The sequence below is a fragment of the Thalia democratica genome, chromosome 4 (assembly GCF_965202585.1).
Source record: "Thalia democratica chromosome 4, ktThaDemo2.hap1.1, whole genome shotgun sequence".
Classification (NCBI taxonomy): domain Eukaryota; kingdom Metazoa; phylum Chordata; class Thaliacea; order Salpida; family Salpidae; genus Thalia; species Thalia democratica.
Window position 1 is genome coordinate 58,198,652 of NC_139168.1, and position 24,562 is coordinate 58,223,213.

A 24,562-nucleotide genomic window follows, 5' to 3' on the forward strand; every position below is an offset into this window, starting at 1 on the left:
TTAAAAAAATTTAGTTCTGACGTGATTTGTTTAAATTGAAAAGAACGTGCTACTAAAAATAAAGCATCAAATGATTCTAGTATGAAATTATGATATCCTTTGAAAAGTTGTTACATTTTTACTAGTACCGTACTTACTCGCTTATCCGGTCATATTTGGCAATGTTTTTTTTTAATAAGGCCGGATAAGAACAAAATATCGTTTTATTCAATAACCTACATCATTAATATTATGCAATGCGTACAATAAAACGTACACTTAATTATCTGTTAATTTTCACCTTGTAAAATGAACTAAAGAATTAAAATAGACAAAACAAAACTTAATCAAGATTAAAGTTAGTCTAACGAAAATAAATTACTTAGTAAATAATTTAATTAATATCGTAACTCTTGCCAAAAAAAAAAAAAAAGGATAGAGGTTTTTGTTTGACATAAGTTTTTTAGTATAAAACTCCCGGAATGGTATAAGTTGTGAAACTTTTTTTGCTTCACCTGACCGGTTGTGTACTAATGCTAAGGACTGTCCTGGCAAAGCAACATTCTTGAAAACAGCATGGTTTCATCGTAATTTGATATTTGAAGTAACCCTCGGTTTAATATTCTTATATTTGTATAGCGTAAAAGATATGATTTATAACATAAAGTTCAATTTTTTAATAACTATCACATTACTACAAACTGCTTGATTAGTTGTTGAAATTAAACTATAAATGCTTTTATAGTAAAGCATTAATTTTAGCTGAATAAAATTAATCTACTTTTCGACTAAGACCGACCGGATAAAAGAGGAAGCACTGTACAAACTCTTTTTTTGCTAAATCACTGTTCAAATGTAATTTGTTAAAATAATCATGTAGACTGATTAACATGAAGATTTTTTTATAAACTGCTCCATCCGGTATTGTCTTCTGTGAAATCTAGTATATAATTTTTCCCATGTACACTACAATTCAAACTCTGACAACTGAATTTCGACAATTCAAATTTTAAATTCGTGAACTAAAACTTCGTCAATTTCAATTTGGATATTTTTTTTTTTGTTATCAAATAAAAAATTTTAGTTTCGTTTTAACAAGCTTCTGTTTAGCTTTAGTTCATCTTAATTTACGCGTTTTAGTTAACACTTAATATGTTTAAGAAGTATTAAATAAAAATCAAAGCTGTCAGAATTAGACCACGGTGGAAGTCTAGCGGTTGTAACTACTATAGTTTCTTAAACTTATATCCTCAAACTTTTAGTCTTGACGAAGTAGAAGATTTATAACGATTTAATTTGTTGGAGCTTAATTTTAACGTCTCTGTTTTGAAGAAACACGTTGTAGTTAGTGATAGAGCGAATTTAGAATGATTCGTTCTGACAACTTGGAGTAATTTTATGGTACATCTGATAATTAGTAAATGAAAAGGAAGCTCTTTAGAGTTTATGATTTACAGTTTTTCATTTGGAAACACCATATAGTAAAAAAAAACCTTTTTAATTGTTTCGTATGTGTAAATAATAAAAAGTTTGAAGTCTTATCAGGTTGTTTCAGGTACTTCTGTAATGTTGTATAAAATAGTTTTCTTAGAGGCATGTTTAGACTTGTAAAGTGGGATGTTTTTATTAAAAAAAAAAACTATTTTTATAGTAGTTTTAAGTAATAAAATCAGTGAAAACTTAAGTATTTTATTCACTACCAGGTTTCGGTCGCAAAAAAATGACAACTTTTCAAGTATAATAAAATATTAAACCGCAGTTTATACTTTAATTTTTGATTATTATACTTGACATTTGACAACGTTAATTTGTTTTTCCCACCGATACCTGGTAGTAAATAAAATACTCAAATTTGCTCTGATGTTATTATTTAAATAAGCTTTTTACATTCAAGTAAATTGGGCTATATTTTTTATTTGGAATAAATAACTATATAGTAGCTTTTTAAAATTTAACTTCTATAAAAATAGATTTAATAGGTTAAAAGAATAACGATAGAAAACTATCAAAATACGGATAACAAAAGACTTGGTTATGAAATCATTGGTAAAGAATAGGATTTAGACAAAATTCATATATAAAAATTAAACTTTGTTTTGACGATAACTTGTAAAAGCTATTTTAGTTTGATGGTTATGTTCGAAAAAAAAATAATCTGTTTAGTTATTAATCGATAAAAAAGACATCATTTGGTCGGTTGGAAACAATTTTAATTAAATTTGATCAGATTGGAATTGATCGGAAGGAAACTAATTTAGCTGGAACCTTATTTGAATGGGAATTGATTTAGGTAGGAATTGATCGGTTGGGAAATTATTCAGGTTGTAAATGATCAGGGGGGATTAACTGGAAACAACTTTTCTTTTATTATGCTATGAATTTAGTGCAACAAATTACTTTTATTTAATACAACGTAATAAAAGTTTAAAATTGAACGAAAGTGTTTCGCAACTTCTTTTCAATGGTTTAACATTTAGCACAATTCATTATGTACAAAAAATAAATCTACTATGATCAGAACTAAAAAAAAACATACCTATATTTTGAATCGTTTATCACCGTAGAAAATATTGTTTTATTGCAAACAGCCACTATAAATATAAAAGTGTATAACAATGAAGATAATGTTTCAACTTTATATCAAAACAAGATTTCTAAAGAGCTAAATGTAATTTTCATTTAGTAAAGTTTATTAAAAAGACAATTTAAAATTCAGAGTTTTTTATCTAACACTGTGCTTCATGCGTTATGCAAAGGTCACCAGTTCAAATACTCTATAAAGTAAGACTGACAAGGCTATATATATTAAGTTTTGTTAACGAGTAGTACTCATTGAGTACTAATTAGACTCTAATTATAACTGTTTAAATTTAATAAGTCTGTCAAATCAATAAAAAACTCCAAATAATTAACTAACAATTAAAGAATTATTATAGAACTATTACTTAAGTTTTTATAACAGTTATATAAAAGTTTTAAAAATACTTATGAGATATAGTATACAATAAAAATACAAATACGATAAAGATACCAGCACAAATACAACAAACTTATAAAAGGGTAAAAATTGCAAATGTGGACATGACAATAAATGTTATGAGTTTAAGTAAAATTTAGCAAAGTTTCTGCATTTACCGATTAATTCAGTTCTGGAGTTGAGGGTTGATTTTTTGTCAGCGAACGCTATTTCTAACCTTTCTACAATACACAGAGTGCATATTCTACCTGGTTTGCGTTGAGTAATTTTATATATTATCTTCTACTTAACATTCTTGTTGATCATATATTTATTGAACTAAGCGATCTGAATAAATGAGCTTAAATTTGTTAATTCTCTCAGATTTTTATTTCTAAAGCTATGCACGTGTTCGTTGTATCTTGCGGTGGATCCAACATAATGTAGTTCTTTGTAATTATGTGTGACAGTAGCTTTGTACATGAAACTTTTGGAAAGGTATTCACCTTCTACTGGGCATGAAGATTTAATTCTTCAATTGCTAGTTTTTTAATTTTTCTTCTAGTTTTTACTTTGACTAGTTTTTTAGTTTGAGATTTGATTTGGTGATTTCGGATTCTATGTTAGGAATACATGAATAACTGATTTTAATTGTATTCCTGTTAAGAATTTTATTGAAAGGTCCGTTTCTAGGTAAAAACCTGTCGTATCATCATTTTGTTTTGTGTATTCTACGACATTATTGAAGCCAAGATACAAAGAACACATGCATAGCTTCAATATTAAAAATCTGAAAAAATCGACAAAATCAGGCTCATTTAGTAAAGTTTACCAAATTAAAATCAAAAATCAATAATATCAAAATAAAAAATTAAGCTAAACTAAATCAAAATGGTCTTAACTGAATTTTTGTGTTTGTGTTCGCATATTTAAAAATTAATTCAAATACATACTATCTTAAACTCTCACGGCAAATTTAACAGCTAATATACACGGGATAAACTTTAAATTAACAAGTTCAGTATGTTCAATTAAATACTCAAAGTGAATAAAATATTTAACAAGATTTATAAACTATTTAGTTATAATCTACTAAATTCAAGATTCAGACTCGGATTCGGACAAATCCGGCCTTTTTGGACTCGGATCCGGCCAAATCTTTATTTAAAAATGAGGTTCGGATTCTGCCGAATCCTAAATTTCAAAATAAGATTCGGTTTCGGCCAAATCCGAAATTTTGGATTTGGTAGACCCTATTAACGTTTTTGAGTTTTACTTAATTGTTTGTCAAAAGTTAAATGAAATGTAAAACTAGTTAATGATTCTATACTTGAGTGGATAAAAAAAAATGTTTTTCACACTTATAAAAGCTTTATCAATTTTTATTTAGAGTTTTGCACACAGTATAAAAACTATGATAAACTATTTTTGTTAGACTCGCTAATAAAATTAAGTACACAGTTAAGGCGTTTAATCTCAGCTTTTTGAATAACTGCTCTTATTTACTCATCATATATTTAGTTTTTTATGTTTGCTCGTTGTTATGAACTGATGCAATATTTTTACAAAGAAAAAAAAGTTTTCACATTCTTTCCACAGACAGTCAACAAGACCCAACAGAGACTTTGGATGTTGGTCCACCAACATCCATAGCTAACAAACTTTTAATAATTTTTTTTTTGAAGTTCCATTTTTTAAAGTGAAATATAGTTATGAAAACAAAACCTTACAATAATTAAAATTATATCATTCTCTTTACAGGGTTGCCAAAAAACCTGGAATCTTGAAACTTGACAATTTAGACTAAAAAACCTAAAAAGATCTGGAATTTGAGAAATTTTGAATAAAAAAACATGGAAAAGCCTGGAATTTTCAACAAAAATCATTAAAAAACCTGGAAATTCAAACAATTATTAAATGTTAAGTAGTAAAATTTAGATTTGAAACAAAAAACCTATCATATAGATAAAAATTTTTGTCATCATCACAATTTTTTATGAAAAAAACACTTTTAAAGTAGTTTTACAGTATTTTTTCAATGTTTTTATACCAATTATCACAATATTTAACTTTAAACTTAACTTTAAACTAAAAATAGACCCAAAAATGTGTATTTTTAAAAGTCCTGGAGAAATTTTTGAAAATTCAGAGAAAATATGCCAAAAACATTTGGCTACCCAGTCTTAAGCAATAAGGAGAGACCTTTATTTGTTAAATGTTTTAAAAGACAACAGCTTTAAATAAATGATTTGGCTAATTTTATACTGTTTTTAATGCGGAAGTATAGTTCAAAAACCATATATTTTCAAATAGTTTGTTTGTTAGCTTTTATTAATTATAGCAATCAAGGGTTGCCAAACTCCCAGGGAACGCACATATTCTTAAATTTTAAAAAGTCTCTCGGAGATTCAGGAAAACTCGAGGTAGTTTTAAGACTTTTAAAATTTTAGGCTAGTTTTTCATAGATTTTCAATGATATTTAGTTGATTTAGTTTCAATACTTTGTTTTATAATCAATTTTGTTAAGAACTTTATTTGTATTGATGTTGAAAATATATAAAACTTTTTCTAAGAATTTGAAAAATCTCGGAGTGACTTAGGACAGTTTAAGGTCACTCAGGGCGTTTTTTAAATTAAATAGTGGCAATCCTGAATAATGGAAATGTTGTTGGTAGTTTATTTATGATAATTTTATTTTATATATTCTCCCAGTTTTATAAAGCTTATCTTTTTAACTTTTCCATTTTGGAGATTGTGTTAGTATAATTTAGAAGTATTTTATTTATATTCAAATGGTTTGTGGAAACATAAATGGAAATAAATAAAATTTAAATCGAAATGGAGGGTGAGCAAACTGGACAAAACATTTTTAATTACATTCATGATATGCTTAGTAATTGATTATTACCTTGGATCGTGTTCAAGTTTATTTTGGAAGTCAATGCTAGTTTAAAAAGGCAATATCATTGTTAAAAACCCCGTCAGTGCCCTGTTTTTTCCAAACGCTTCAACTAGTTATTAAGGATTCATTGTTTGAGGACGAATGTATAAAATTGCTATTGACCAAAGTTACGAAAATTAGTTTCCCATTTCAGCCATTCTTTTAAAGCGAGCGAGACGCTAAAAAAATCCAGGTAGATTTTGACCACGCACAAACAAAACAAAAAGCCTTGCTTCCTGTTCAAGATGTGGATACAAGGTGGAACTAAACATATCTTATGCTAGATATACTGAAAAAGCAAAAATCAGGTGTCCAGTACTATGTAGCTAATAATTAAAACGATCAAGATTTGAATATTACACCTGAAGAATGGAAACTGGTTAATGACATTATTCTACTGCTCGAACCTTTTTTTTTGTAACAAAGGAGTGCTGTAAAAACAATGCATTGCTCTAAAGTGTGATCCCGCATGCAAAATCACTGACAAAGTTTGTTAGCTTTTATGAAAAATCAGAAGAAAAATCAAATGTTTGTAAAACTTTAGCCAAAAATATAAGAGAGGCTTGCGAAAGAAGATTCTATACCAATAACAACAGCTTTAATCTAAATTACAGTTAATCACAACAACTGTTGATCCACGATATTGACTTTCCGCTTTCCCTTATTACCTCAAAAATAATGTTAAAGAGCAGCTAAAAGTTAATGTTAAAAAGCATATCTGTTACGAAGTTTACCAAGATTCTCTAATACTCTGTAAGTTTTGACCCTAAGAAGTATTTAGCTTACTAGTTACTATTATTTTTTTAAACAAAATCAAACACAGCTACGCAGGAGGACGAGCAACAGGATTCTATTGATGAATAAGGCGAAGCAGATATAAAGGGCTATTTTTCTAAAGAAAATTTGTATGCAAACACTGATGAGGATGAAGTCTTTTACTGGTAGACCTTGAACAAGACAAAATACCCACATTTTGCCAGTTTTGCAAAGAAATATCTTGCTGCACTATCATCTTATGTGTATTCTGAAAGACTGTTTTCTGAAGCTAAGAGTTTGTTCGAGCAAAAGCGAAATTGACTGCTTCCAAAGACCAGCAAATAACTTATTTTGCTTATTTTACAACTTGAAAAAAAAAAACAAGAATAGTCTTTTGAACTATAACGTAGAAATCTTTTGCTGTTTTAGTTCGTTTTACATTTTTAAACAGTTGCTTAAGTTAATCTGTATTTCTTTTTTCTTATGTTAAAACTGTAACCCTAAGTGAAAGTTATAAACTTTTTGTTACAACTGTAATTTCTATTCTTTTTTAGGCCTGTACTGCAGTTAGTACTATATTTCAATTTATTACGGCTCCATGTTTTTTTAATTGCACTTTGTTTTAAAAGTATGCACACTTGCAAAAGTTTATGTTTTAATTTATTTATGGTCACAATAAAGAAGTAACTCTTAAGCTAAACGTAAAATGTTTTAATTTTTTATCAGATTTGTTTTCTGCTTTAAGTATTTATTAAAGTCTATAACTTATTTATTTTGCATAACAAAAGTACAACTTAATTGTTAATGTTCTTTGCTCAAACATCAAAATATTGAAACTAAGTTTTGTGTATGTAGCTTTTTTTTTCAGCAAGACATTCATTTTTGTTCGCTTTTAAAATAAGTTATTCTAAAATAAAAATGTATTTTTTCATTAAGACGTTAAAAACATAATTTTAAGTTTTTTTGCGAAATAAGTAATAATATATAATACTTATTTATTATTTAAAAACTTATATTGTACTTATATAACAGATTAAATCTTTCGGATTCCAATAATTAAAATAATCGGATTCGGCCGGATCCAAATTTCGAAATTAAGACTCGGATCCGGATTCGGACGAATCCTATTTAAAAAATAATAATCGGATTCGGATCTGGCCAAATCCTAATTTTAAATTAAGACTTGGATTCAGTAGATCACTACTAATTAGACAAGATTTTTTTTATTAATACTTAAAAAAAAAGTAGACTTTTTGAAACCAAAACATATTTCTAAACTACTTTCTTTATCTTTACTTCCCTTTCTAACATGCTATTTTTGCATACTATATTTTAGTGTAGGTCATAATGTTTGTTAACTTCACAGTACATATTTCAGAGGTAAAAGTTTTACTTAATTACAAACATTGAAAGATTTATTTTTAGTTAGTACTACTTTTAAAGTAGTAAAATTCTATTGATTGGTCAAAATTTTATAAAAGTACAACCTCTAAATAAAAGCTTGATATTTTTTTGTATTAACAAAAAATATATTTCTAAAATCCCTTTTACGACCCAAAGAAAATTGAAAAGTTTTTTGAGAAAAAACTTAAGAATCATGAAAAAAACTAATTGAGTAATTAGTTATAAGTTAACTAAAGTATTGTGCCTTTTAACAAAACATGTACTTTTTAAATTAAGGTTTGCAATCTTTTCAAATACAGTAATTATAAAGATTGTTATATTTTTTTGATAGTATACAACACCTAAAAGATAGCTAAAATAGTTTGAAAGTATTTAGCTTGAGATTGCAATTAATTGTTATTCAAGTACTTTAGCCAAAATAAAAAAATAACTATATTGAAGTAATATTTTTTTTCTTTTAATTCATTTGTTAAAAATAGATTGTATTTAGAATGAAAGTGCTAATTTTTCAAATGAATCTTTAACTATAAGTCTACAAAACACTGTAACTCAGTAAATATTAATTTTATTTTAACTAATAACAATAAAATTAAATATATTACTTGTAAAACGTTTGTACTGTTAGTGTATCTTCAAGAGAATATTTAATTTATTATTCTAGAAAAAAAATAAGCCTAAAAAAATTAATGTTTTTAGTTTAACTGTTCAAAATATAGGTTTAATTGTTTGCTAACAAAAGATCCTAGTGAAGTAACTTCACTGGAATATAAATAAAAACAAAGACTTAGTAATATTAGATTATATAATATTAAGATAATATTAGACTTATTTTAGACTTAATAATCACAAATATTATATAGTTTTATAACAGTCAGATTTAATATTAAGTATTTCACCTATTAATAACTATTATCTGTAGAAAATATCTTATTTTAATGAAAACATGTTTACACCTACTTTATTCTATGCTTCTATTCTCTCATTACAGTAATTATTTTTTTTTACAGAACCCAGTTGAAGTGTGTTGATTCGTTAACACACAGAAACATATGTTGGTAGAATAAAGGAAGATTACTGTATAATTTGTTTTTATGTTTTTAATTTAGTCATGAAAGTACTTTATTTCATATACTTATGTTTTTATTTTACTACATAGCATAAACATTACAAATAGTTAGACTTTTCTAACATTTTTTTTAACTTTTATCTACAAATTCTGCTGGTATGAACCAATTTTCTTTTATACATCAGTATACAATCTTTAGGTGATCATTTATTTATCGTGGGAATTTTGATACGAAAATTACTTAATCAAACTTATTATAAAAAACAAGCAAGGTTTTTTTAAACGAAATAAAGTACATCACCGTAGTTCTTAATTGTAATATTATGTTGCACTAATTAACTTTTCTCGGTAAGTTTCTCAATAAGTACTTTTAATTGAAACAGTTTAACAAAACAAAATGAAGCATTCGTGTAAACAAAACATAAAAAAGTATTTAAAAAAGTAAATTGATTCAAATTACAAGAAAACAAAGAATTTAAATTTTTGTCAAGTACATAGTTTTAAAAGCATTGACAAAACACTACCTTAAAAAAACTTAATTAATCATGATGCAAGATCTATAAATAGTCCATATAAAGGTAAAAATAATCATAAAAAAAGACTTTTTTTAGCTTTTATGAAAATACTTTCAAAGTTTATTTTTATAAACGGTTATAAAGTAACAAAATTTAGTTTTAAGCTATCATAACAGACACGACTTTTAAACAGAAGTCAATCGTTTAAACCTAAAAATTTTAAAGGAACAAAAAGTGTTTGCATTTTAAACTAGCAAGCATTCTATAATTGCCTAATATTCAAAAAAACATAAAAAACTACTAAAGGCACGAGACCAATGCATATAGCTTATTTTAAATGAAATACAAGATACCATTTGTGAAATTTATATTTTAAACTTATTTAGAAAATCAAAATACCTTGAATGAAAAAATATAGTTTTACAAATTGCTATTTCATTAAAAAGTTTGTTTAATTGCAGAAAAGTAGCAAACTTGCGTTAAGAAACCTAATTATGTTGGAATGGTATGCTTAATAACAAAATAAACAGTGATATAATCATCTGTTTGGATCAAAACAATAAAAAAGTAAAATATCAACTTCTTAATGGCAGCATTTGTGCATAAAACAGTAACTGGTCTATTTATTGTTAGATTTTGTAGCAAGCTCTTTAATCCAAGTACTTCGACTCATCAAATCGTGAAGAACTTTTTTCTTGTTTAACCTCGATTGCGTTTCATTCATTGCGATTTTTGGACAAACTCTATTGCGTAGTTTTCCTTTCGAATCGATAAGATGGTTAGGCTTGTAACATTTTTCATCTGCAATATATCGTGTTTTAAAAACATAAACATTTTTAATAGAAAAATAATAAATTAAAATCTTAATCTTTTTAACAGTAATAACTCTTTTAAATTTTTGTTTGGCTTATAAGAACTTTGTTCACATCAAAAAAAAAAGTATACATTCAGTAGCATTTAAAATTCATTTCTAATTTTACAGTTTGCTGAACAAAATTGTAAGATTGTGAGATCACTAATTTCTTAATTAATACTAGTTGTTTCCTACAGACTGTAGTTAGACCTAAGACAAAATTACATGAGATTTTAATTTAACAGCAGTAAAGCCAGTTAACGAGATAGTCTTAAAAGTTATAGGTTTAAGTTAAATACGTAAAATAAAATTATAAAATTAGTTATAATAGTCTTCAGACTAGTAGTTCACAAAACTTTTACACCATGTGGACAGTAAAACACTGATGAAAATTATACATTCTAGACAACTATTAGGTACATTTTTATAACTTAATTGTGGTTCAACGATTTAATAGTAATTTATATACAAAACTATTTAATATTATTTAAAGTTGTGTTTTCAAATAAGATACATTACTGAGCTGTTTCACAAAAAAAAAAACATTATCAATACATCATACCAATATTGCTCTCATCAAAACAGTAAAATATATTAACAAAATAAATATTTTACCAAGTTCTCATAAAAGGCTTTTGGATAAATAATTTTATTTCAACATTTAAATGGTACACTCGTTTTATGCAAAGCAACTTTCAGCCGTTTGAGTTAAAAACTTACATATGACACATACAAACTACACAAAACTGAAAAACACATTGTGACGTAATATATACATATATTAAGTGTCATTTGGTGAATAAATCAAAGTTGTTTTTTATTTTATCGTTAACATACTTGAACACAAAACAAATAACTACCCTATTTAACAATATCAAATAATTATCAATTTGTTTTTAAACAACAACAATTTAATTCATTTCGAAAATGTTATGACAAAAAATGAACAAGTTAGATGTTGAAAAAAAAAAACTATGTGACAAATCAGTAAATTATTACTTAGATAAAAGACCATCTAAATTCAGTTAAACAAAATATATTTCGCGCTATCTCATCAGTTGTCTACAACTTTTGTTACCTTATCTTTATTGCTATGTAAACAACTGATGAGAGTGCAAAATATATTTGAACATGTTTGAGTAGTCTTTTATCAATTCAAAAACGGATATATTAACAGTAAAATCAATAATAAACACATTTAAAACGTGAGATTTTTGAACAAAAATAGTTTATATTTTTGTATAATTTTAACAAAAAAATCATGATCCGTTTCCTAAAAGTTATTTCATGGTTGCCACTGATCAAGCAGAGAAAAATTTCCTGACTTTTCCTGACTTTTTACCAAAATTTTCCTGACTTTTTACCAAAATTTTCCTGACTTTTCTAAATCAAACTCTTAAATTAAACTTATTCTAAAATACATAATCTAACAATTGAAACTATTAAAAGATGTTCAATATGTTTTGAGAAAATTTTTGCAGTTTTATAAAGGATATTTTACTAATTTATACCAGATGAAGGCATTGGAAATAAAATTAAATATTTTTGTAAATTTCTAGGAAAATTTTGGAATTTTTTTCTGACTTTAAAAGACTTTTAATTAATTTTTACCATTTGAAGGCTTTGGAAAACAAGGAATTTTGTAAATTTAAACTGACAAAATCTGACTTTTTTTTTTTTTTTAATCAAATTTCCTGACTTTTCCTGACTTTTTTTCAAAACCCCCCATTTTTTCCTGACTTTTCCTGACCGAGTGGCAACCCTGTTATTTAGAATTTATTAAAGACTATACTGAGATTTTTTTTTAATTGTTCAAAAACTAAAGGAGTATTTTAGTTTTTAGTAAAATTGTATTTTTCCGCCTCTTTATTTTGCACCTTTCATATGAAACCTATTGAACGCTCTAACTTCACTTTTATCTCAAAAGCTACTTTGAATATTTAAAAATGGTATAAATAACTGAAAGTCAAATTCTATACGTAACAAACAAGACTAATTATTTTTTAAATCATACCCACTTTATTGCTAGTCTTTTTTAATTGTCTGGTTCATTACACTGATGAATAAATCTATTTGTTATTTTTTTAATTTCATTAATACCTCAAGTTTATTTATTTAAAAAATATTATTTATAAGATTATATTAAACACAAAAAAATTTTTTAAATTAATATTGCTTAGTGGTACAAAATATAATAGTATGTTTTTATCCGAAGTTTTAAATCTTACTTAATTCAGTTGAAATTTCACTATTTCGGTCCCCAGAACATCTTTTCTTCGTTCTTTTTGTTCTAGATTGTTTTTCAAGCTGTTTATTTGTACCTGTTATTTTTTTCCTTTGATTTTTTACCACAATTTTTTTATTCGAAATTTCTCCTCCTCTTTCGATGTTGTTGCTATCTGTAACATGTTTTTTTTCAATAAGAAACACCAATTTATAAAAACACCTCAAGCAAAAAATATTTAGAAAACGAATTATTAAAAATACTTAATAATAAGTAATAGAACATAACAGTGGCAAAAACAAATTTTCTGCTTACTGCAGACACGCGTGAACAATTTTTTACATTTTTATTGAACGCAACCTTGTTAAGTTGTTTAACATCTATTTTGTGAAACTAAAAATAAACTACAAAAAAGTTTATGTAATAAAATATTTTTAGCTGACAAACCTTGTGAAACGCAATATTCATACCTCTTTTCATAGTTGCATAAAAGTTCTGTGAAATTTAAATTGGAGTTTTATTGATGAAAAATTGCAACTTATTAGATATACTATATTGTTGAGACTTTTCATTAAAGTTTAATTATTTGTTTAAACTTAAAAAAAAATTCTATAAAGACAAACTTTTTTATTATTCTACTTATATCTACTATATTTTTTTCAATCTAAAAAATTAGATATAATAACTTTAAAAAAGTTTTTAAAACTAGTTATATAAAATATATGGTAACCTAATCTCAAAAGATTAGTTTTAAAACCCCTTTTTAAAATTCTTTTGAAACAGCTTAGTGTTTTTGAATAGTATTTGTAAACTATTAATAAATTAATTAAGTCATTAACCAGCGCATTTATGTTTCACATATGTACAATCAATAAATGCTGTTCGTTTTTCCCAAGAACTATGTGTCTTTTTTTCACTAATAAACATGTTCTCAACTCCATCCCTCTCATACATTATCAATCGCACTTTATTTTTTTCAATAACAGGAATCTTTTTTGTCCATTTTTTACTACACTCGCTTTCATTATCAAACGTTAACCACAATTGTCCTATTTCATTATTTTTTATTTATTAACAAAAAAAAAGTACTAAGTATAAAGTTTACTAACTAAAAATCTAAATTACTAATTAAAGTACAGCACATCTAATTAAAGCTGTTTATTTTAAACAAAAACTTCTGAAACTTTTGGTATCTTTTATCTAAAATAATTTTGTAATTTTTTAACTAAGTATGTAAGGCTCTAAATAGCCATAAAAAAAATAGTTAATACTCAAATTTGTTAATGAACAAAAAAGTTTTTTTATTATTAAAAAAGTTTTCATAACAATATGAGACGAAACAACAACATATTTGTTAAAAATAAAGTTTTTCAACTATTTATCTTTTTTAGAATCTATTTTGAATATCAAACGTTTATTTTTGACAGAGCAAAAACATTGTGTTTTTGATATATAGTTTTCAAATAACACATTTTTTTATGCTCTTATTTTCAAATGTAACTTTAAATTATTTACTTTCCTAAAAACTTTACTAAAAGACATAAGTATTTTATAAACACAACAATAAGTATTTATAGATCCGTAAATTGTTTATTATCATTAAAATTTTAAAGCTTAATCATTTATATTTTATGCATTTTATTTTTTAAATTGGTTTGAACTTACGCTTAGCGTCGTACAAAAACGTTACAAATTGCTTTTTATTAGAATCTTCATTGGAAATATCTATATTTTTACTTAAATCAACAATCATTGCATACAAATTGTACTTCAGCTGTGGAGTTACATGAAATGTTAAAACTTCAACAAAATTGTGATCAATTCCAGAGGGAAAGTATGTTAACATGCATGGTGATAATCTAAAAAATTAATTTTTCTGATTAATGAAAACTATTTTAAATACTTTAAAACTATACTGCCACTTAATGCTTTTAATTCTGTTAAAATATTTAAAATCACAAAAAAAACCAACGTATGAAAGTGTACTTTATCTACATAGTCTTCCTTATTACTTGAGTATTTTACTTTAATGTACGGATTTTTAATGGGATGGTATAAAGTTTTAAAACTGCTTTTTGATTTCAAAACTGCAAGCTTTGGCACTTCCTTCTGATTTATAAATGTTCGATCCTTCACTTTTCCTATAGTGCACTCTTCAACACTAAACATTTCAAAATACTTAAGTAGCACAAAACAGTTAAAAAAATAAAACGTTAAAAATACTATTTTTGTAAAAATATTTTGTTAGTAGATAACTACAAATATGACCTATAACAACTACTAACACTAAAGAGAACTGACCTGTAATTACTTAAGAATGATTTGAATAAATATTTATTTGAGATTACGAATTTATTGATCATGGAGAACACATCTGTTTTGAAAATTATTTTTTAATTATCAGAAAGTTTATGATTCAAATAAACAGCAAAATTTTATTTCCACAAAAAAATTCAATGTATGTATATTAAAAATGTGCGATAGTAATAAGTTTACTAAAAACATTCAAATTGCAATTATTTTTGAACTTTTTATAGAGGATTCGAACTTTCAAGAAAAACTTTTAGTTTAATTTTTTTTTTCAATAATTTGATTAAAAATAAACTATTTTTTTGCAGTATTTAGGTGTTTTTGCACATCTAAAATTAAAATATTTATAATTTAAATAAATAATTATCCTTTCATTATTTTGTTTTAATACAGTTTAAAATTAGTACTTTAAACGTAAACCTCACCATTATCTGAGCCACAAATTGACATGAGAATTTTTTTACATTTAATAAATAGTTTTGACTCATATTTCCTTGCATTTGATCCAAGTTTATACAAATCACAAAGTCTAGAGTAAAAGTTTGATAATCATAGTACTAAACTGTTTATGAGAACAATATCTTATATACTTCTTTAATTTTAATTTTTCATTTTGTTTACTTTAAGATAACAAAACTACCATACTTAAAATAACTATATTTTATGCTTCAACTGATTAAAAGTTTGTTTTAAAACTCAAAATAATAATTTTTCTAAAAACAACAGTCATGGTAAAAATAAACTATTTTAAAACCTTTATATAAAGTATAACTATAATCCTGTTAAAATGAAATACATGTAATTTTTAAACTGTAAATCATTTAAATTAGAAAGTCGATAAGAAAATTAATGATTTATATAAACTTCAATTGGAATTTTAAACATTAAGTTGTTTTTTCTATCTAATTCATTACATTTTAAATAGCTTAATCATTTAAAAATTATAGTCATACTTGTAAATACTTTTTTTTACTATGCGAAAACAATTTTTCTCACTCTAAATATATGTCCTGACTATCATCAGTTGTATACGTTTCATTTAATACAGCTCTGATAGCTCTACTATGCACAAAAATGTACATCAAATGAGTTAACCATGGATTTTCCTTATCATCTGATTGGTTAATAGGTTGATAACATATTTTCTTATTTGTTTTCCATACATCAGAAACAGGCAAAATTATTTTTTTGTTACTAGAATCTAAAGATTACAAAACAATTTAAATTTACATTGTTGGTTCTAACATCAAATAATAATTAGTATTTAAAATCATCTATCAATTATATAAAATAATAATCATGGTCAAAATGGTAGATTATAAAAAAAAATATTAATTGATGTAGATTTAACATTTAACACAATTAACTAGTTTATTTTTTTCAAAAAAACACTGTTTAAAGTTCAAAACATGTATTTAAAAACTATGTTAATATGAGTATTTATAGTTTCATATAAAGTTAATCAAAAAAACAGCATGAAGTTATTTTGTTTTTATGAAACAAGTCTTTTATCAAAACTTAAGTTTAAGTTTTTACGCATACAAATAAAACTTTATCAAAGAAATTTATAATTAAATAGTGGTTTCCTTCAAAATTAAAAAAATATATATTGTTGGAAAATTAAATGCACGTGTTATTTTTAAAATTCAAGTTTAAAATGGCTGAAACTTATTTCAGGTACTTCTAATTTTAATCATTCTATAAGAATATCAAACGCCTGTACATTAGGGTGCATCTGGTACCCTGAAATTGAAGTTAAGTTTAGTTAACATTTTCGAGTGTTGCGATTCGTATAAAAAAGCAGCACATTGAAAAAAGCTTCCTAGCTGTTAGCCAATTTTAGCCAATGACATTTGAAAATGTTATCTTTTTTTTATAAGGTTAACCAGGGTTATTCTTTTTTTAGAAGTTAATTTATTTTGTAGAATTTTAACCAAGCTATAAGTTTTTTTAACAGTTATTTCATTATAAGTCATATACTAAGATATGAACAATCAAAGTTTGAAAATTCAATTAACTTCTTACAGAAGAAGCAAACCAGAAGAGCAAAAAAAATACTATTTAAATTTTATTTTCTCAAAAAATATAGAAAAAATATCAATTTTAACCTCTTTGTGAACAAGTAAATTTCATTTGGTTAAATTTCAAATTGGAAAAAATAGCTAAAAATGGATCAATGAAAATTGACCAACAAATATAAACTAATGAAAATGGATAGACCAAAATTGAACAAATAAACTTCTACTTAGTTAGTGCAAGTCAAATAAGCTGCAGTATAGTTGTTTTGAGTGAAACATTTTTTTCTTATTTTCAGTTGTAGTGTTTAAAACTTTGTATATCCCTTTAATTGTTTAACATAAACTATTACTTTTTACACAATATTTAACTTTTATAATTTATTTTTTGTCAAAGTTCAACTAATTAGTTTTTTGTTTTAGTCTACTTTAGATCTTATCGTTAAAATTTTATAGGGTAGCAAGTAATTTCTTGTTGTTAGTTGAAGGCGAGTTTACACAGGATACATACTAACTCTTCATGGTACGCCACAAGATCCATCCTGTTACAACTGGTTGAACAATGCCAACTGACTTGCAAGTACTGGTTTGTTATAAGTAAAATAAACAAAAACTAATAACTGAAAAATGGAAAATATTTGAATAGGGGACATCACGTTTTATTAGTAAAATTTAATTAATGTAAACGAAGAAACTTTGACAAAATGATGCCCTAAAGATGTAGAGATACTGAAAAGGAAATTTATTTAAAGCTTGAAAAACCTTTTCTCGTAGTTTCACGGGAAAAAAATCATCAAAAACAAATATTTAGATTTATAAAGCACGAAAACTGACAGAGTAGCTAGTTATAGCACTTTAGTAGCAAACACTAAACAAGTTCTTTTCAGTTCAATTGAATAATCTTGGCTATAATATAATAAGATTTTTGAAAGATTTGTTTTTATTGAATTTAAAGAAACTTTACTTCTTATGTCAATTTCAGCAAGCTTTGAGTCCACGGTGTAACATTAAAATTAACTCTCTACTTTGCAAAGACGTCTGTATTTTCTTCAATTCTATATTTTTATTATGTATTCTACTTAAACTTTTTTCTAAGTTTTTTTGTAAAACTGAGTACTATCAGAGTTTTGAAGTGGGGTGTGAACTGTGGGACTAATACAAAATTATGTATATAAGTGCTGATTCTACTAACAAAAATATTTTTTTGTTAGGTTTTATGTTGGTTCTCTTCTTTTATATACTTTTATTTTTTTAATGTACAACTTTTGTCTAATTGTAACGGGATATCAAACTGTATTTGATAACCGTTTTGATTTAATGGAAATTAAAAAAAAAATGAATACAAATACTTTATTCAACTAACATTTTGCTGTCTATAAAATATGGATAACTCAACAATGTCTAATTCACAAATGGAATTTACTTCAAATTTATAAGACTTCTTTAAGCTGTTCTACTTCAAGGGAAGCTAAACATCATGAGTCAAAAAAGTACTTGCATACAAAAAACAACATAATTAGAAATTCCAACAAACTTTGCTTGCCTTGATATTTATGATAATAATGTTAGTTAGTTATTTTAAAATAATTTTTATTTTAAATGATAATTAACTTTTGGTTACACACTTTTCAACATCATTGCTGTAACTAAATTTGATTAGTTTAAAAATTAGTCAAGTTTTTAAAAGTTGTTTTAAATATTATTTAACTTGAAATATACTATACTCAATCTTCTTAGGACAGTCTTAAACAAAATTTACAATTATTACTTAATATATTATTGAAAAATAAATTACCTAAGACTAGACTTATGTTTTACAATCTACAAATTACTATAGAAAACAGTAACCTGCGCATTGGTACACACTTTGAACACAGTGCGTACTCAATAAATGTTGGTCTTTTATTACCTACATTTAGCTTAATACCAACATTTTGAAAGCCACTAAAGTTAACAAACGACTATTACACCATTATCCAAAAATAAAATATATAATAAGTATAGAAGTGTTGAGAATACGAACTCTTGCTTCTAAATGGTTGGATTTTCTATGAGCTAGACAACAATGAAAAGTTACCAAATAAAAAGGTTCTAAACTTTGTAGAAGATCTGTTGGTATTTGCTATGGCAGACCTACAACTCTCCTAGATGCAGCTAATTATGCTAAAGAGGAATGGGAAAAAGATACTGCTGAAACTATCAAAAAATCTATTATAAAAGCAGACCTGAGAACATATTTAAATAACGATGTCACAGAGACTTTTGACAACTATGATTTTTTAGAGATTTTTAAGAAAATTGACACTAATGTCACACTTCAAGATATTGACATATTTGTAGTCATTGATGATGAAAGCAATTAAATGTTCGAAGGAAAATACTCAAAAAAGCAAATCGTTATTTTTTGAATAGCAGCAAGTGGTAAATAAAGAAGAATATTATGAAGATGAGGATGAGCCAAAAGATGTTTCTATAAATAGTTAAAGTTAAGAAGCTAATTATACTCTTGATAACATCTACTTAAAGTCTGTTATTCTAGAATAGAGGTGGACAATGTACGGCCTGTGGGCCAGATCAGGCTCAAAAAGTGAAAATGATATCCTGAGTTATTCTTAGTATTTTGAGTATGTGGCAACCCTGATTTATGTTTCAATCATGATGTATGTAAATGCTAATTGTACTGTTCGTTGTTTTTGTTTATCTAAGTTTTGTATATCCTTTTAAGTATTGTATATTCTTATGTTTTAATCATAGGGTATACAAATATTAATTGCAAAGTTCTTTATTTCTGTTAAATAAATAAACGGTAATACACTTGTTTTAAATATTGGATTAGATATACAACTTGTAAGTTAATAACTTTTTTTCTGGTTTCTTTAGTTTGAATTTATTTAAATTTAATACAGTATAACTAATTATAAATGTAATACTTTTGTATTACTGCATTTACGTTTGTTTATTTTATTGTAAGAAATTGCACTTTGATAAAATATTAACTAAAAAAACCCAAGAAATGCAAACCTAAGAGCCAAGTTATTGTACAATGTACATAAATTTTTAATATTTTTAAGTAATGATTTCTAAGATTATAAAATTCTTAATACTTAATTCAGTTTATTCTGAATAAACAATTTATCAAAAGAATGTTGAAATAAAAATTTACAAAACTATATTGCTTTTTGAAAGTTTTCAAGTACTTTTGAACAGAAATTCCAAAATTCCAGATATAAAAAGTTCTGAATGCTTTAAGGCATTTGTTTATCTTAATTTAAAACATCATGCGCAAGTAATTGTGTGGCAATCTACTTTAGTAATATGGAAACTATGCATGTGAATTAACTTTGTTTTTAGATATACTTTAAATAACATTAAACCAATAGCAAATTTTAATCACTAAATTAATAACTATAACTAAACAACAATTAATATTTAATTATCAAATAAATGTTAAAAAATTAAACATTTGCTTTTATTTTCAAAAATCATAAGGTTATTATTATAATTTTTTTTACAATTTTAAACTAAGTTAATTTTACCTTTTACTATAAAGCTTTTAATGTTATCAAACAGTTTCCCAGAAACTAAACTTGATACTCCATCATTTTGCTTATTGCTTTCATAATCAGTAAAGTTGACACCAGAATTAATTAAACTTTGTTTACATTCTTCAACTGTTGCTAGATCATGTTCAATGTAAGCATTTGTGCACTGTTAAGATAGTTTTTTCATAATTAATATTTTATTAAAAAAAACATTATATTTACAAAAAAATTCAAATAACTTTATTGCTTCTAAACTTTTATACATTTGACGGGTTTTCAAAATTCAGTTAACAAATATATGATTAAAAACTAGAAAATTTACATATCTTACTTCAAAATTTCCACAGATAAGTGAATTAAACATTGGAGGAAGTACAGTTCTTTTTTGGTTGCATTCAGGGCAATTCATTATGTAATTTTTGACTTTTTAATTTATATCTAATCTTAAGAAATATAGAATTGGTAATCAACTTACAGTGAAAACTAGAAAAATATTAGTTAAAAATGAAGGAGAAAATATATTTTTAGTGAAATAGGTTTTTTTGAACTTTTGGGTTGGAACTTTCATTAAGAAACCCATTAAGCACACATACTTTTATTGCTTATGTCTCAATAGTTACTTTGAATTTCGTTAAGCAGTTAAAAAATCTGATAGCTACGATAAAACTCTACAAAACTAAGATCAACTTTTAAAAAACAAGTTGGATCCCCAATTGGCCTTGAAATTCTATTTGTAAAAAAATAACAAACTTTCAAAAAATTATTCACTAAATGATTCAAGTTTAGATTATTCAGTCCCTTACTAATCCAGCTAGTTTCAGTCGAGGAGTAGATTTAAATATGTTTTGATTTTAAAGCTTAAAACCGATATAAATTTAGTTTTTTACAAAAGGCATGTATAAAATGATAAAACAAATAGAATGTCAGTGTTATTTTAGACTGATTACAGAATCTTAAATTTTTGTTTTTAGAGTTGAAAAATATTGAAAGAAACACAAGGCAGAAAATGGCTTTGGCAATTAAAGATACTTTAAACAGTCACATTAAAAAATTTAGTTGATGTATGATTATGTTGATTAATGTTTTATTTTTAAGTTTTTTTTATAATTTTAATATCCATACTTTTTTGCTTTTCTTGGTTTGTGATATACTTAATAATCAGTTTTAGCACTTTTTTTTTAGTGCTGACCACTAGGTTTCAATCTTGCAATGTTGAACTCAGAGGGTTTTCAAAGTCATTGTTAGGACCCATTCGCCATTAGGCCACACTAAACAAACTAAGAAATATAAATTTGTTTTATTAACACTTCTAAGTTGTATGTCAGAATATTTTTTAATTCTCACATCATCATAGACTTATTTTCAGAGGAAAGTTTGAGTGCAGTTATGAAAGGGAAATTTAGAAAAAAAAAACTCTATCATTAGCAAGGTTACTGCAATTAAAGTACACGAAATTAGTGCAAACATTGTTGTATAAATTTGTTAACTTTATTCTTTAATTTTAAGATGTAACGTTATAAGGCGTTAAATCCTGGAGATCCTGATAAGCTAAGCTTATCGGAATGTATACAACAGATGTTCTTGTGCTAAAACTTTATTTCAACTAACAGCGTTTCACTGCTCTCAAATAAATTTAAGAACAGATCTACGGAGTCTCAAAAAGCTCTAAGAATAGCTAATTAAACTAAATAACTATTCTTAGAGCTTTTTGAGACTCCGTAGATCTGTTCTTAAATTTATTTGAGAGCAGTGAAACGCCGTTAGTTGAAATAAAGTTTTAGCACAAGAACATCTGTTGTTCTTTAATTTTAAGGTATATAGAATCTTTTATGTCACAACAAAATTTTGTTTATAGCTAAAAACCTTACTAATATTATTTAGTAAGATTTTTTTTTAAATGAAAACAAAAAGATGCTCAAAAAACACTTTAGTACAAGGACCTGGGTGCATGAAAAAACATCTGAGTCGTCAAGCGCTTTTACATTTGTAATTTATCAAAAACCAATTAAAAATATATTTTTTTAAATAAGACTACTTTTTTAGCTTTTTATGGTTTAAGCAAAATAAATTTTTAGTATTGCTAGTTTTCAAATTTGATGTTACTTTAAACAATAAATACTTTCTTGGCTTTAATTTTAAAATGCCAATTCTGAAGAAACTCTATATTTTATTTTTTTCACTATTTTTATGTAATGTTTTAAGGAATTGTAGTAATAATAAAATTTTAAATTTGATAAATCAAAACAGAAGTTTTAGATAAGGGGATTATACTTTGTTGAAAATATTTCTTTACCAAAATACCACTAACGGCATACGTCAGAGTTTTAAGACTTCAGTTTTAAATATTTTTTCAGAAATTTTTTTAACTTTAAAGTTCCATGCTCAAGCAAATCTGGAAAATTTCGTATACGATACCTTCTGAAGAAACTATTGTAGTTAGTTTAGTATTATATTTTTTTGAAGTTAGAGTTTGTAAAATCCCTAGTAATAAGTTTTAGTATTTTTAAAAAAACTTAGTAGCTGTCAAATTAGCACGGGCGTAAAAAGTTGCACCAGTGCACAAAATTAGACGAAGATACTTTTGCACAAAGACACTTTTGCAAGAGCAGAAAATTTTGCCGGGAGACAGTTTTACACGAATTGAACTAATATTTATTTAATTTTAACTATTTGACTAATTTCTTATTTTTTTACTATCATTGTTATGTTACCCTTTACCCTCGGTCGGTAGCTTTTTTTTCTATATAATAATTTTTATTAGTTTTTTTTTTTAATTACCCCTACGGTCCCTAATCCTTACCCTCGGTTAGTAACTTTTAGTCTTTTTCTTTTTAATTATCTTTTTGTTTCTTTAATTTTTACTCTCGTGCAAAAACGTAACTCGTGCAAAATTGACCCTTGGTGCAAAATCGTCTTCCTGCTATTTTGTGCCCTCGTGCAAATTTAGCTTCGTGCAATTTTTTGCACTCGTGCAATTTTGTTCTCGTACAATTTTGTCCCCTCGTGCAATTTAGTAACTTCGTGCAATTCAGACCCGTTCCCATAAAAACTATTGAGTTTAAGTAAAAACTTTTAATATATAATTATTTTTTTGTAGAACTTTTTTTTTCTTATTATAAAAATGCATTGTAAAACTTTAAAAACCATTATTCAGTTTTAAAAATGTTTATTAATAATAAAAAATCAAAATAATCTTGTGAGTAAGATAAAACAAAAACTTCTTTTAACTATTGTTTTAAATAGTTTTTAATAGTAACTTGTTATTATTTTTTCCTTAAAATTATACTTTCTTAGATTTATTTTTAATCAGAGGTGTTATAGATGAAATTTTTTCAAAATTAGTTATAATAAGATTTATAGAATTTCAAAGCTAATTTGTAAAAATAAGACAATATAGTTATTTTTTATGTTTGAAAAACATAAAACTTTTAAACGGTCAACTTGCACAATGCTGAAAAGCTAACAATTATGGGTGGTCAAATCAAATCATTTACTATTATGTAATTTAGACCTTTTTTAATGGTTACTTCAGTACTGATTTTTAGTTTAGTAGTATTAGTTTATTTAACGACAAAAGAAAGTTTTTGGTTCTACGACCTGGTGCACGAAGTACCTTTAGGTTATTGAGTCGTATACTACGGATACCTTTTAACGTCTTGTCCAGTACGTTATGATAGTTATATGATATTTATACAATATATATTAAAAAATATTAATATAAATCATTTTAGTTAATTCAAAAATTTGAAAAACAATTAAATTAATAATCTATTGAAAGTCAATTTTGTCTTTAAATTAAAAAAATTCATATATTTCAAATCATACTTTGTGTATTATGTTTTTTTTACTTCTTCCTTTACAGTTTCGTTTAAGTTTATTTAAAGATTTAAAATAATCAAGTATCATTAACTTAATGTTAGAAACATGTTTCCTAAGTTTTCAAACTTACCAAAGAAAACATTGGCAATAGTCATTTCATTAGAACTAAAGCTTTAACTTTC

The 24,562-nt window shown here is 25.3% G+C and overlaps 1 protein-coding gene across 1 annotated transcript; it reads right to left on the minus strand.

The window, feature by feature from the left end:
• Positions 1 to 10,024: 10,024 nt before the first annotated feature.
• LOC145834862 (uncharacterized) lies at positions 10,025 to 20,998 on the minus strand. Its single transcript, XM_082942381.1, has 11 exons — positions 20,893 to 20,998; positions 20,556 to 20,727; positions 16,001 to 16,205; positions 15,430 to 15,533; positions 14,996 to 15,068; positions 14,667 to 14,855; positions 14,360 to 14,553; positions 13,534 to 13,743; positions 13,142 to 13,189; positions 12,699 to 12,869; positions 10,025 to 10,418 (listed from the first exon to the last, which is right to left on the minus strand). Exons 1-11 carry the CDS (start codon positions 20,968 to 20,970, stop codon positions 10,237 to 10,239), a joined length of 1,626 nt encoding a protein of 541 aa, XP_082798507.1. The 5' UTR covers positions 20,971 to 20,998; the 3' UTR covers positions 10,025 to 10,236.
• Between the last annotated feature and the right edge of the window lie 3,564 nt (positions 20,999 to 24,562).